At 45.3% G+C, this 13,696-nt stretch overlaps 1 protein-coding gene across 1 annotated transcript; it reads left to right on the top strand.

The window, feature by feature from the left end:
• The first annotated feature begins 392 nt into the window (after nucleotides 1-392).
• Nucleotides 393-7,977, top strand: LOC122924683. The gene is made up of 2 exons (XM_044276020.1): nucleotides 393-581; nucleotides 6,173-7,977. The coding sequence occupies exon 2, from the start codon at nucleotides 6,443-6,445 to the stop codon at nucleotides 7,880-7,882; it is 1,440 nt and encodes a 479-aa protein (XP_044131955.1). The 5' UTR covers nucleotides 393-581; nucleotides 6,173-6,442; the 3' UTR covers nucleotides 7,883-7,977.
• Nucleotides 7,978-13,696: the final 5,719 nt, after the last annotated feature.

The following is a 13,696-nucleotide window of genomic DNA, read 5'->3' as shown; positions in this document are numbered from 1 at the left end:
TTACAGATTAGACACATATATTATACAAGCCTCATCTCTTATGGAAATACAGTACCTCGCATGAACATATCACACCCTGCCAGTCCGGGACACAACAGCAGCCTTCCTGACCAAAGGGCTATTTAACACCTCACCTCACAGGAACCTGCGATTTCCTATTTAACTTGTTAGCATGGAGAGAAGAAACCTGTTCAATGTAAAATAACCCTTTCATGTATTGTATATAGCAGATGTCAGCATTGTTTATCAAAGTTTCAACTTTATATTCACAAACACATGTTTCCCAAATGCCTGCTGAGTTCTGAGGATTGGTGCAATTGTACCTGGAAGGACACAATGTTCCCACCCCCAAGAAACACTATAATTATGTGCTGGAAAATAAAGATTTCAGATATTGACAACCTATGTTGAGTCTGGGCTGTCTTATCTCTCTGATCAGAAGCAAAGGGGATATTCGTTGCACAGGGAAATATTCATGGGTTTGGAGGTCTGAAGCCTCATAATATAACCATCATAACCTGCCGGAGAAAAACCGCTAACAGTTTGGTGTCAGAAGGTGGGATCCACCAAAGCAGTATCGGGTAAGTGATTCTATATTTAAGATATATATTATTACTGCCCTATACTGTAAGAGTGGATTATTTGAACCCGGTAAGCGCTTCTGATAAGCGTCTCCCAGGAATCTGATATTCCTAAAGTAATAGAGGGATCTGAAATCCCGCAGGAATCTGATATTCCTGAAGAAAAACAGTATTGTGTGCAACGAATATCCTTTGCTAAACCTGTATATAGCTGTATAGTTGCTTAAGCATTTTTAGTCGTTATATATATGTATAAGGTTGAATTTAGTGTATAGATTATGTATAGATTGTATGCGAGTTCATGCTGAAATTGAAGGTATAAAATTGGCCATCAATAGTTAAAAAAATCTGCCATAGATTCAGGAGTAATATGAGCCTGAATTAGAAGTAATACCATCCAGAATAGTTAAATATCTGCCATAAATTCAGGAGTAGTTATGAACCTGAATTAGAAGAAATAGGATAAAAAAAAAAAAAAAAAAAAAACACATAAACTGATAAGCATAAGGTTTATCAGTAAGTATTTTCGCACTGAACACAAACATAATTATCCTTAGATAAACCTTCAAATTCAGCTGATCTCACTGTATATTTTAGCTAAGTAAAAAAAAAAAAAAAAAAAAATGGGCAATTCCTATGGTAAGAAGGATCCCAAAAAGAATTTTTTAAATTTAGAACTGTAAATCATGTCCCCAAGTCTGCTGCAAATCACTCTATGGTGAAACTGTCTCCTAAAAATGAATTGGGGGAAAGTCCAAAAATGTTTGTCCAGAGGTGTTTAGGTCCATTTTATACTAATCCTTGGGTTGATAATATGTGTAAATGGACAGAAGGAATGAAATGTACTGACCCATTCCCAAAAGAAGGGTCTTTTTCAGACTTTCATATGGCCATGATCAAGGGCCTATGTCTGAATGACATAGACACTTTTCCATGGTACAAAGGTGACCCTCACTGGGATAAAATGTATATGAAAACTTGTGGCCAAGCATGGCTATCTGTGCAAAAGTTTTGGACTGACTTGTGCAGTTCAAATACAAAACAACAAAATAGAATCCCCATTGTGACTCCAACTCCTGCCCCACCCCCATACGTGCCATTGTATCCCGTAGCAACAAAATTAACAACAGAATCAGATGATGAGATGTGCGCACACTTGACTTTACCACAGGTTCCTGGCTTTACAGAACCTGAGGAACAAGTTTTGTCTGAGAATACTAGCCAGCCTATTATACAGTCTGCACAGCCCAGTAGAACAATATATGCAAGGGCTGCAAAAATTAAGGGGTTAGAACTAGAAGATACCCCTCCCATAGCAGCTGAAACATTTCCATTTGTAATAATGGGGAATCATATGATAATGAAGCCATTACCATCCACTGTCTTAAATGATATTATTAAGAATTCACCAGACCCTAGAAAAACCCCCGCAGCCACTGTATCATACTTGAAAAGGATGTGTAAGGGACAGCAGTATACTGTAGAGGATTACAGATTGATTTTAGAGGGGGTCACAGGATATCAGGATCCAGCAGAAGGTGGTTTTAATTTTGAAACATGTGACACTCTTGCAATACCCAGTGCAGACATCACGCCTGCCAATTATCCTTTACGGACTTCTGTCCAGATAGAGTCAATGTGGACTCAAGTATTGGCACAATTAAAAAAGATGCATGGCGATAGGAAAGATATTGGGATAGCCACAGCGTGTAAACAAAAATCTGGGGAAAGTGTGTCAGATTTTTCAAAGAGATTTAGACAAATTTGGATAGAGGAGGCAGGTTTGGCAACTGCAGATGATATGGGTTTAGTGTATACACAGACATTTGTTGCAAATTTGCTGCCAGAAGTCGCAAAAACTTATAAAATGATTGTTGATAGTTGGCCTACATTGACCCCAACACAAACCATGAGACAAGCTATAGCAAAAGACTCAGCAGGATGTTTTGAGGTCCAAAGGCAGACCAGCAAATCATCAGCTCATGATATACATTTCTCCCAGCCCCGCCCTCACCATGAAAATAGGGGTAGATATACAGACAAGCGCGATTTCCAGCAGCACATAGGACCTAGACAAAACCCACGTGTATGTTTTAGGTGTAAACAACCGGGGCATTTTATTAGAAATTGCCCTTACCCTCCCCCAGACCAGGCTCAGCAAATACCCATACAGACCCGGCAAACACAGATTAAATATCCCATTCAGTGGGGAATGAATGCAGCAAACCCGCAATGAAGGTGCCCAAACTCCGTCGCCATGTATGACTTAACCTGCACTGCAGAAGAAAAGCCCATGATCAAACTAATTTTAACAGATGGTAGATACCCACTGAGGTATAGGGAAGAATATTTTTTAATCGATAGTGGAGCAACAATCTCAGTCATCAGGCAGTGGACAGGTAAAGAAACTTATCCTGGCGAACCTTCTGTGGGAATAAACGGAGTGTTAACACCAACCAGACGTACCCCACCCGTCCAGGTGTATAATCAGTGGAGGGAATTTTTAACAGATCATTCTTTTGCTATTTTGCCAACATGTCCTGCAAATTTATTAGGAAGAGATTTAATGATCAAGTTAGGCATCTCTCTCCTGCCGAACAAGGAAGGAGGATTCTCTATTGACTGTATACATACTCTCACTTGTCAGCAGGAAATTGTTCCCAGTTCTCTTGAGGAGATTCCACAAGAGACATGGGCACAAGATTCCTTTGATGTTGGTTTTCTCCCCTGCACACCGTATAAGGCTACTGTCAAGCCACATACGCCTGTGTACCTGAAACAATATCCCATCCAAAAGGCAAAGGAAGAGGCCCTAGCACCAATGATTGAGGCATTCCTCAAACGGAACGTGCTAAAATTCACCACTTCCCCGTACAATACACCAGTCAATCCTGTAATCAAGTCAGATGGCTCTTACAGATTCACCCAAGATCTAAGAGCAATAAACGAAATCATTCTCCCCATAACACCTGTGACGCCCGACATGACTACACTCATAAACCAGATCCCAGCCACAACACAATGTTTCAGTGTGGTCGATCTCTCCAATGCATACTTTAGCGTACCACTGGATGAGAAGACACAGCCACTGATGGCATTTGTTTTCAATGGACGTCAAATGACCTGGTGCAGATTGCCACAAGGTCTAATTGATGCACCTGCAGTTTACTCTACCGCTCTCCAACAAATCCTTGTAAACTGGCATCCGCAGCATGGTTCCACATTATTATCTTTTGTAGATGATTTATTAATATGTAGTCCATCTGAACAAGCATGTCAGAAAGACACACTGTCACTGCTGTGTTTTCTGGGAGCAGAGGGACAGAAGGTCTCTAAGAAAAAGATCCAGTTCTGTCAAAAGAGTGTTACCTTCCTTGGTATGATTCTCACACCTGGCTCTCGGTTGCTCGCACCAAATCGCATCCACACAATAATTAGTCTGCCACGCCCACAAACTAAGTCAGGGTTGATGAGCTTCCTGGGTATGGTAAACTTTTGCAGATTATGGATCCCAGATTGTTCACACTGGGACTCTTTCCTCAGACCTTCCACTTCCCTCACTGCTCCCCAGAATATTGTTTGGTCCGCTGAAATGATAGATGCTTTTGAGATGTTAAAAATTTCTCTCGTTTCAGCCCCTGCATTGGGCATTCCACAATACAATCTCCCATTTCACCTATATGCACGTGAAAATTGCAAAACCATAGCTGCTGTGTTAGCTCAAGACCATGGAGGACGGTTGAGACCTGTTGCATATATATCCAAACTCCTCCCAGTCACTGTGCAGGGCATGCCACCATGTCTCAGGACCTTGGCAGCATGTGCAATGGCTGTAGAATTGACAAGCTCGATCACACTGGGACACAATACCACACTGTACACATCACACTCTGTCCTACATCTTTTAAAGAACCTGTCCACACAACACATGACTGCCCAAAGGTTAGCAGGATATGATGTGATCCTTACCACCACCCCAGGGCTCCAAGTCCATTATTGTGCACCAACAACTGCACCAATGCTGTTTTTGAACTCTCTTCTAGGGCTAAAGGGCCCACAAGATGAGATTTTAGAACAACATGAATGTGCAGAACGAATTCACATAGCTACCAGCCCCCGCCCCACCCTACAAAGTGTTCCTTTTCATGATGCAGAAGATGTTTTTGTAGATGGCTCCTGCACCCGACCGGATGATCACACATTTCATGCCGGTTATGCAGTTGTGCAGTTGCCCGATAGAGTTCTTGAGGCCATGCCAGCCGCTGTCGCATCAGCACAAGCTGCAGAGTTGATTGCACTTGCTAGAGCTTGCGAAATTATGGCTGGTAAGCGAGTGAATGTGTACACGGACTCTAGATTCGCATTTTCGGTGTGTCATGACTTTGGGGTAATATGGCAGCATAGAGGGTTCACTACAGCAACAGGCAAACCAGTAGCGCATGCACAACTCATTTCAAATCTCCTTGCAGCAATTCAACTCCCAGAGGCCATTGCAGTCATTAAATGTCAGGCGCACACAACCTCAATGACACTAGTTGCCCAGGGGAACAGGTTAGCAGACAGGCACGCAAAAGCAGCCTCCCATGTCGCACAAAATTGCGCGACCGAGGTTTTGGTAAATTCCCCGCTAGTACCGCTCACACCTGAAAATAACATAATGTTGTCCCAGCTCCAAACATTTGCAACATCAGAAGACATTGCGTATTGGGAGATTCAAGGGTTGACCAAAGACGCTAACGGTTTATGGTCAAAAGGAGGAGTAGTAGGGATTCCCCAAATAGCAGCCCCCATTCTTATACTCCAAATACATGGTTTAGGCCACAAGGGACTCAAGCAAACAATTGAGGAAGTAAGTAAAAGGTTTTGTGCAGAGAATTTAAAGCAAGTTACGGAAAGTATGATTTCAAGATGTCTAACCTGCGCTAGAAACAATGTTCAGGGGAAGAAGGTAGGCCGTCATGAACATTTACTGCCCCCACAAGGACCATTTCAGGAACTGCAAATTGATTTTACACACATGCCAAAAGCAACAAATGGGTGTAAAATTCTTTTGGTAATTGTTGATAGATTCAGCAGATGGCCAGAGGCTTTCGTGGTAAGAAAAGAGGATGCAAAAACTGTAGCTAAAATCTTGTGTAAGGAAATCATTCCCAGGTGGGGATGCCCAGTCAGAATCAGCTCTGACAACGGAACCCCATTCACAGCAAAGGTAACTCAGTCCATAGCTGACCAGTTAGCTATAGATTGGAAGTTCCATATACCATACCATCCCCAAAGTTCAGGAGTCGTTGAACGAATGAACCGCACACTGAAGGACAAACTAAGAAAGGCAACTGAGGGTACCTACCATAAGTGGGACCAGTACTTGCCAGCTATTCTTGCTGAAGTCAGAATGACTCCAGACCCAAGAACCAAGCTATCTCCCTTTGAGATTTTGATGGGGAGACCCTTCCCAACCCCATGGACAAAGAGTCCATTAATTCTTATGCCTGGAGACTTGCAGCAGATACAGGAGGAATATGTGGCAAAACTGATTGATAAACTAAACAGTGATTATGGTGATATTTCGCTCTCGTTTCCTTTGCCAACAGGTGCACCAACCCACCCATTCAAGTCTGGAGACAGAGTCCTGGTAAAGGCCCTACACAAGTTGAAGTCGCTGGACCCACCCTATGGACCCCCTGTGACAGTCCAGGCCGTGACCAGAACTGCAGTACTGACAGACGACTCCCCTGCTTGGATTCACGCATCCAGACTAAAGGAAGCCCCACCATTGAGCCCTGTGCCCAAGTGACCAGAACCAGACGAGGTTCCAATTGGATCAAGCCATACTGAAGAAGGAAACATCAGTGTTCTGTACAATGCCGTTATACACTCATACCCCTGGAAGGCCTCACATCCGTGCAGCAGTAGTACTCTTGGTAGTAGGAACAATGCTAGTAGCCACTGTTTGGCTTGTAGCAACATGTGCTCATTATCCAGAGGACCTACCCTCAGTTTGCCCCTCATCACCCCAGGAAGTGAGAGACACAAGAGACATTCGGGTCTCCACTCTACGATTAACCCCAAATCTGTTAGACACAAAGGACAATATATGGGCATTTATTGCCACCAATATACTAAATTCTTCGGATTTTTGCATCACAGATCACTACAACTCATATGACTTGTTTTCTACCTGCCTCTTAGCTGTTCCCACTCCAGTGAGTGTCCTAAGAATGTATTACAGTACAGCATGGAACGACACAAGTGTGGAGGATGCTGATGTATATGCACATCCAAACTTATACGCGTATTGTAGCAACAGCTCTTCATATTCACTCACAAAACAAATGGTTGAGGTAGATACAGGATATATATCCTCCGCTGAAGTTTGCTATGAAATGACCTGCAGTAGAAGTCACATCCCTATGTGCACACAACCAAGTCGCCAGCCTACATACACCACAGAATACAACGCCACCTGTTTAGGCCTTCGCCAGTGCAAGTCAGTAACCAACAACATGACCTGTACCCATACCATAATACAACCTAGTTATGGGAAAAATGTCCAGCTCCCTAAGGGATGGTTACTGACATGTGGGACTCGTAGCTGGACATATGTCCCAGGGAATATAACGGGGGGGCCATGTACACTTTCCCGGCTCTCAATGATCCTACCCCCAAGATTGGTTGACCACTCCCGAGTCCCTAGGTCCCTGGGAGAGGCTCTTCCAAGCGACTGCGACTCAGCAGTACATCTGTTCTCTGAAGCTGAGTATGTCTCTCTGGCCGTATCCCTAGTAGGAGTCCCAGGCCTTGCAACAGCAAATCATAGACAGCTGAGTAAGATCGCCTGTGCACTTGCAAAGGGGTTAAACCACACATCTAGTGCTCTGTATGAACTATTGATAGATCTCCAGGGCACTAGACAGGCAGTCTTACAAAATCGGTTGACTATAGATTATCTGTTGCTTAAGCATAATATGGGATGTGATTCCTTTGAAGGCATGTGTTGCTTCAATCTCAGTGACCATGCAAAATCAATACAAGACCACATTAAGGCAGTGAGCGAACTGGCAAAAGACATCAAGAGGGATATTAGTCAAAATTGGTGGGATTGGTTTTTTGGGTGGTTGCCTGGAACAGCATTCATTCAACGGCTGACGGTGACCATAGTGGGGGTAATCATGTGCATGATAACTCTATGCTGTTGTGCTCAGTGCATCCCAAACATCCTATCTATGTGTAGAGCATGCATGACTCCAGCAAACACACAGGAAACATATCCAGGAGGACACATGGTGCTACTCTCAGAATGACACTGATTCCAAAGGCCTATGTTATGTTTTGTGTTTTTTTTTCCTTACTTTTCTTTCTTCTCTCTTTTCACTATGCAGGAGATTTTTTCCTACTGTGCGCCAAATTACACAGAAGGTTTTTTTAATCTCCTTCATAGTCTTTATTGTCTCATATACACACACACACACACACACACACACATATATATACATATATATATATATATATATATATATACACACATACATACATATACCCACACACACACACACACACACAACCTTAGATGGAGGAAAACATACAGTGATCCCGTTTTTATATATATATATATAAGTTGGGATCAATGGTTGGATTGAAAGGGATTTTCATAATCTTACTTTTGATACATTACAGATTAGACACATATATTATACAAGCCTCATCTCTTATGGAAATACAGTACCTCGCATTAACATATCACACCCTGCCAGTCCGGGACACAACAGCAGCCTTCCTGACCAAAGGGCTATTTAACACCTCACCTCACAGGAACCTGCGATTTCCTATTTAACTTGTTAGCATGGAGAGAAGAAACCTGTTCAATGTAAAATAACCCTTTCATGTATTGTATATAGCAGATGTCAGCATTGTTTATCAAAGTTTCAACTGTATATTCACAAACACATGTTTCCCAAATGCCTGCTGAGTTCTGAGGATTGGTGCAATTGTACCTGGAAGGACACAATGTTCCCACCCCCAAGAAACACTATAATTATGTGCTGGAAAATAAAGATTTCAGATATTGACAACCTATGTTGAGTCTGGGCTGTCTTATCTCTCTGATCAGAAGCAAAGGGGATATTCGTTGCACAGGGAAATATTCATGGGTTTGGAGGTCTGAAGCCTCATAATATAACCATCATAACCTGCCGGAGAAAAACCGCTAACACTGCCGCCACTGCAAGAAATATGGACATACTGAATCAATGTGCTGGCAGTTAAACGAGTAACCCCTGAGGCAGAGGACCGCCCCTCGGGAGGTAGAACAGTAGGTCCAAAGGATCCAAGCTGGATGCCTAAGTATGTAGGATCCCGTCCGAAAATTAATATATGTATCAACGGGATACTCTTTGAAGCCCTGTTGGACACTGGGTCACAGGTCACCACCATTCAACGGCCTGCCTTTGACAAGTTCTGGGATCCAAGTCTCCTCACCCAGCCACCAGAGTCCTGGCTAGATATTATCGCTAGCAACGGTAAGCCAGTGAAAGTGCATGGGTATTGGGAACCTACCCTTCAGGTGGGAGAAGCCACCCTGCCACAGCAAGGCGTGATTGTGGTACAAGCCGGAGATAAAGGAGGACACCCTGTGATCTTAGGAACTAATGTTCTTAAAAATTGTTACTCCGAAGTGCTTGAAGCATTGAATCAGACCATATCTTCCGCCTCACCTGCTTCTAGAAGAGTTATTCAAAAGACTATTAGCGTGCTGTGTGCTCAACAAAGATTCGCCAACAAGAAAGGAGAAATTTGCACTGTCCGGATCCGGGATAACCGGCCGGTAATTTTGCCTCCAAATTCCCAGATCATCCTGTGGTGCCGTGCTGTATTAGGGATCCAGGGCCAGGACTATCAAGCCCTAGTGGAACCTATTCCCATTAAAGATCATCCCTTCATACGGACAGCCAAGAGCCTGGTGACCGTGTCTCAAGGTAAAGTGCCTGTTCGTCTAATCAACTTTGGTGATCATCCCGTTACTCTCTTTAAACACTGCCCCGTTGCTCAGCTTTTCCAGGTGTCTTTCCAGGATGTGATCCGTCTGCCTGCCACAGAGGCGTTCCAGACCACACAGAGCAGCAGCACTCCAACGGCATCCTGGTGGGAAGAACTACATGTGGGGGACGAATCCACCCCAAAGGAGCAACTAGAGGGAGTCCTGAAGCTGGTGAAGGAGCACCACCAGGCTTTCAGCAAACACTCCACGGACTATGGAGAGGTCAGTGTAATCAAACACACCATACCCACTGGCTCTCACCCTCCTATTAAGGAGAGGCACAGACCCATACCACCTACTACCTATCAGTCTGTGAAAGAGATAATACAAGAGATGAAAGACTCTAATATAATCCGGGACAGTCATAGTTCCTGGGCTGAGCCCCTAGTACTTGTTCGGAAAAAAGATGGCAGCATGAGGTTCTGCGTGGATTACAGGAAAATTAATCAAATCACCCACAAAGATGCATATCCATTGCCACGCATTGAGGAGTCCTTGACTGCCCTGGGGTCATCAGCCTATTTCTCCACCTTGGACTTAACCAGTGGGTACTGGCAGGTACCCATGGCCCCAGAAGATCGAGAAAAGACTGCTTTCACTACACCTATGGGCCTGTTTGAATTCAATTAAATGCCATTTGGACTGTGTAATGCTCCAGGAACGTTCCAGAGGCTGATGGAACGTTGTTTAGGCCATAGGAACTTTGAGACGGTACTGTTATACCTGGATGACGTCATTATATATTCCAAGACGTATGAGGACCATCTAAAGCACCTGGGTGAGGTGTTTCAAATTCTTACCAAATATGGCCTCAAAATCAAGCCATCCAAGTGCCACCTGCTGAAACCAGCCGTCAAATATCTCGGGCACATTGTCAGTGCCGAAGGAGTACAGCCTGATCCTGATGAACTTACTGCTGTCCGTAACTGGCCTACTCCTACGACCGTGAAAGAGGTGAGAAGCTTTCTCAGTTTCGCAGGGTATTATAGGCGATTCATCCCGCATTTGGCACAAATTGCGGATCCCATCCAGGAACTCTTGAGGGGGCATCCAAAAAAGAGCCCAAAGACTCCTATTCCTGTTGAGTGGAATGAAGAGCGGGAAATTGCCTTCCAACTCCTAAAGAAGAAGTTGACTGAACCCTCTGTTCTGGGTTACCCAGATTATCAGAAGCCATTCCACCTCTACACAGATGCCAGTAAAAGAGGCCTGGGGGCCGTGTTGGCTCAAGTGCAAGATAACAAAGAAAGGGTGATTGCCTACGCCAGCAGATCCCTGAAGGGAGCTGAGAAGAACGACCAGAATTACAGTTCTTTCAAGCTGGAGTTTCTTGCCTTAGTGTGGGCTGTGACCGAAAAGTTCAAGGACTATCTCGCTGCCACACCGTTTGTTGCCTTCACGGATAATAACCCCCTGGCGCATCTGAATACAGCCAAATTAGGGGCACTGGAGCAAAGATGGGCCTCCCGCCTGGCCAACTATGATTTTACTGTGAAGTACCGGGCAGGCCGCTCCAATGATAACGCTGATGTTCTGTCACGACTCCCCACTACAGAAGCCCCAGATGAACCGAAAGATGCCTGGGAAGAGGTGGAGATGCCAGCGTTCTATAATAAATTTACCCAGCAGGATAATATACGTACTGAAGATTCCCCTGCTGCTGATCCTTCCTCATCAGATGGTCCTGAGTCCTCGGTGAACTGCTTGACTTCCTTACCAGTGGAAAAATCCCTGAGAGGATCCGCAGGAAGAGTGCAGACCCAGAGCTAGTGAGACTGTGGAGACATCGCCATCAACTATTCCTTCAAAAGGGCCTGTTGCTCAGAAGGAGTCTGGATCCAGTGTCCTATGATAGAGTGTATCAAATTCTCCTGCCACGTCGGGATGCCAGCCTGGTGCTGGATATGTACCACAACCAGTCCGGACACTTCGGTGTGCAAAAGACTGAGGCTACCATTCGCAGAAGATTCTATTGGATCGGGATGAGAGAAGATATTGAGAAATGGTGCCGAGAATGCACTGCCTGTGCTGTGGGGCGGACTGAACGCCATGACCAGAGGGCGCCTCTCCATCCTATTGTAAGTAAGACTCCTTTAGAACTTGTTGCCATTGATCATGTAAAGTTAGAGCCGAATTGCTCAGGGTATACATATGCCATGACTATAATTGATCACTTCACCAAGTTTGTCGTAGCAGTGCCTGTGAAAGACCTGACAGCCAAGACCACAGCGGAGGCGTTCTGGAAGCATTTCCTGCTGCCCTACGGCTGCCCAAAAAGGATCCTCACCGATCAAGGGTCTGCGTTTGAGTCCCAGCTGTTTCATGAGATGTGCCTGCTACACAACTGCCAGAAGGTCCGGACCACCGCTTATCATCCGCAAGGTAACGGACTCTGTGAGAAAATGAATAAGACTCTCATTGAAATGCTGAGAGCAGTACCCCCTGAGACAAGGGGAGATTGGCCTACTCTGTTGCCGCAGCTTATGTACACTTACAACAACACCATCCATTGTTCCACCGGCTACACCCCGTTCTATTTGATGTTCGGCCGACAAGGGAGATTGCCTGCGGACCACTCCCTAGGGGTACAGGTGCCGGATGAGATCAACCCACTGCCCAAGACTGATTGGGTAGTGGAGCACCAAAGGCGTCTTCTTAATGCTAAGGAGATTGTCCAGGAACGGATGGAGATTGTTCGAGAAAGGCAGCAGAAGGACTATGACCAGACTGCCCATGCGGGACCCCTGGCTCTGGGAGACAAGGTATGGTTGAAAAACAACCACCGGACCAGCAAGTTGGACAGCAAATGGGAAAGGATTCCCTACCTTATTACTGCCATACCCAATGCTGCGGCCCACATTTACCAGGTCTCCAGGGAAGGAAAAGGTCCCCAAGTTGTTCACAGGAACCGCCTCAAGCCTCAAGCCCTGTATAGAAGGAGAACCAGCGGCAGAGGAGATGGAGCCTGAGCCTACCGAGGAAGAGTTGCCGGCTCCACCTATGGACCCTATGCAGGCTGTGGAGAACTTAATCCATGATAAAGAGCCGCTCCACTGGGCCCTCATGCCTTGGTTGAATTTATTGGTTCCTGCTCCTGTTCCTGTTAGCCCTCAGCCTCCTGAAGAAGCTCCAGAGGCGGGGGGCTCCTCTGACCTTCCTGAATCCGGGCAGGAAGAATACCTGCCAGTAAGAAGGTCCACCCGTTCTACCAGGGGGCACCCACCTGTGAGGTTTGGGGACTACATTATGGGAAACCCCTGTTTAACTTTTGCAAGCCTGGGTATGGACTCATGTGATCCTTTGAGCCTTCAAGGACTTATGGTTATTTCCATTTCTTCTACTGTTCTATTATGGACCATTTGCACTTAAAGTATTATTATGGACTATCCTGGTATTTATTGATACGCTGTGCCAGGTCAGTGCCCCTGTTCCCTCACATTATCCTGAGAGAAGAGAACGACGCCCCTTGTCACCACTCCTGTGTCACGATACTGGTGCAACAGAACTGGAATCCGATGGCCAGGACTTAGGAGCAGAGTATATATAACACGGATGTAGCAGAACCCACGTTGTTGTGCTCCGCACGGGTGAGACAGAGTCTGTAGACGAGAACCGAGGTCAGGATAGCAGAAGTCAGGGCAGGCGGCAAGCTGGCAGGAAGGTAGACGAGCAGAAGGTCAGGGCAGGCAGCAAGCAGGTACGAAGGTCCAAGAACAGTCCGGGTCAGCAACAGGAGGTAGCAGGGAGAACCGCTAGGGCACAGAACACACGGAGGAGTGAGTTCCAGCAAGAGGATTGCAGACTAAAAGCCAAACACAATACTCTAGCAAAGACAGGAAGGTCTGGCCAGTTTAAAAAGGAACAGGAACAGGAAGTGAGATGGCAACCAGGAAACACATAATCCACCATCTTGACTGAGGGCAAACTTCAGGGCAAAGTATATCAGGGTGGTTTCTGACAGGAACAGGAAGTGAGATGGCAACCAGGAAACACATAATCCACCATCTTGACTGAGGGCAAACTTGAGGGCAAAGTAAACTATATCATGATGGTTTCTGACATTACTCCCACCTCAACAGCG

The sequence above is a fragment of the Bufo gargarizans genome, chromosome 1 (assembly GCF_014858855.1).
Source record: "Bufo gargarizans isolate SCDJY-AF-19 chromosome 1, ASM1485885v1, whole genome shotgun sequence".
Classification (NCBI taxonomy): domain Eukaryota; kingdom Metazoa; phylum Chordata; class Amphibia; order Anura; family Bufonidae; genus Bufo; species Bufo gargarizans.
The sequence above is the reverse complement of the archived record's forward strand: the minus strand, read 5'-3'. Positions and strand labels throughout refer to the sequence as shown.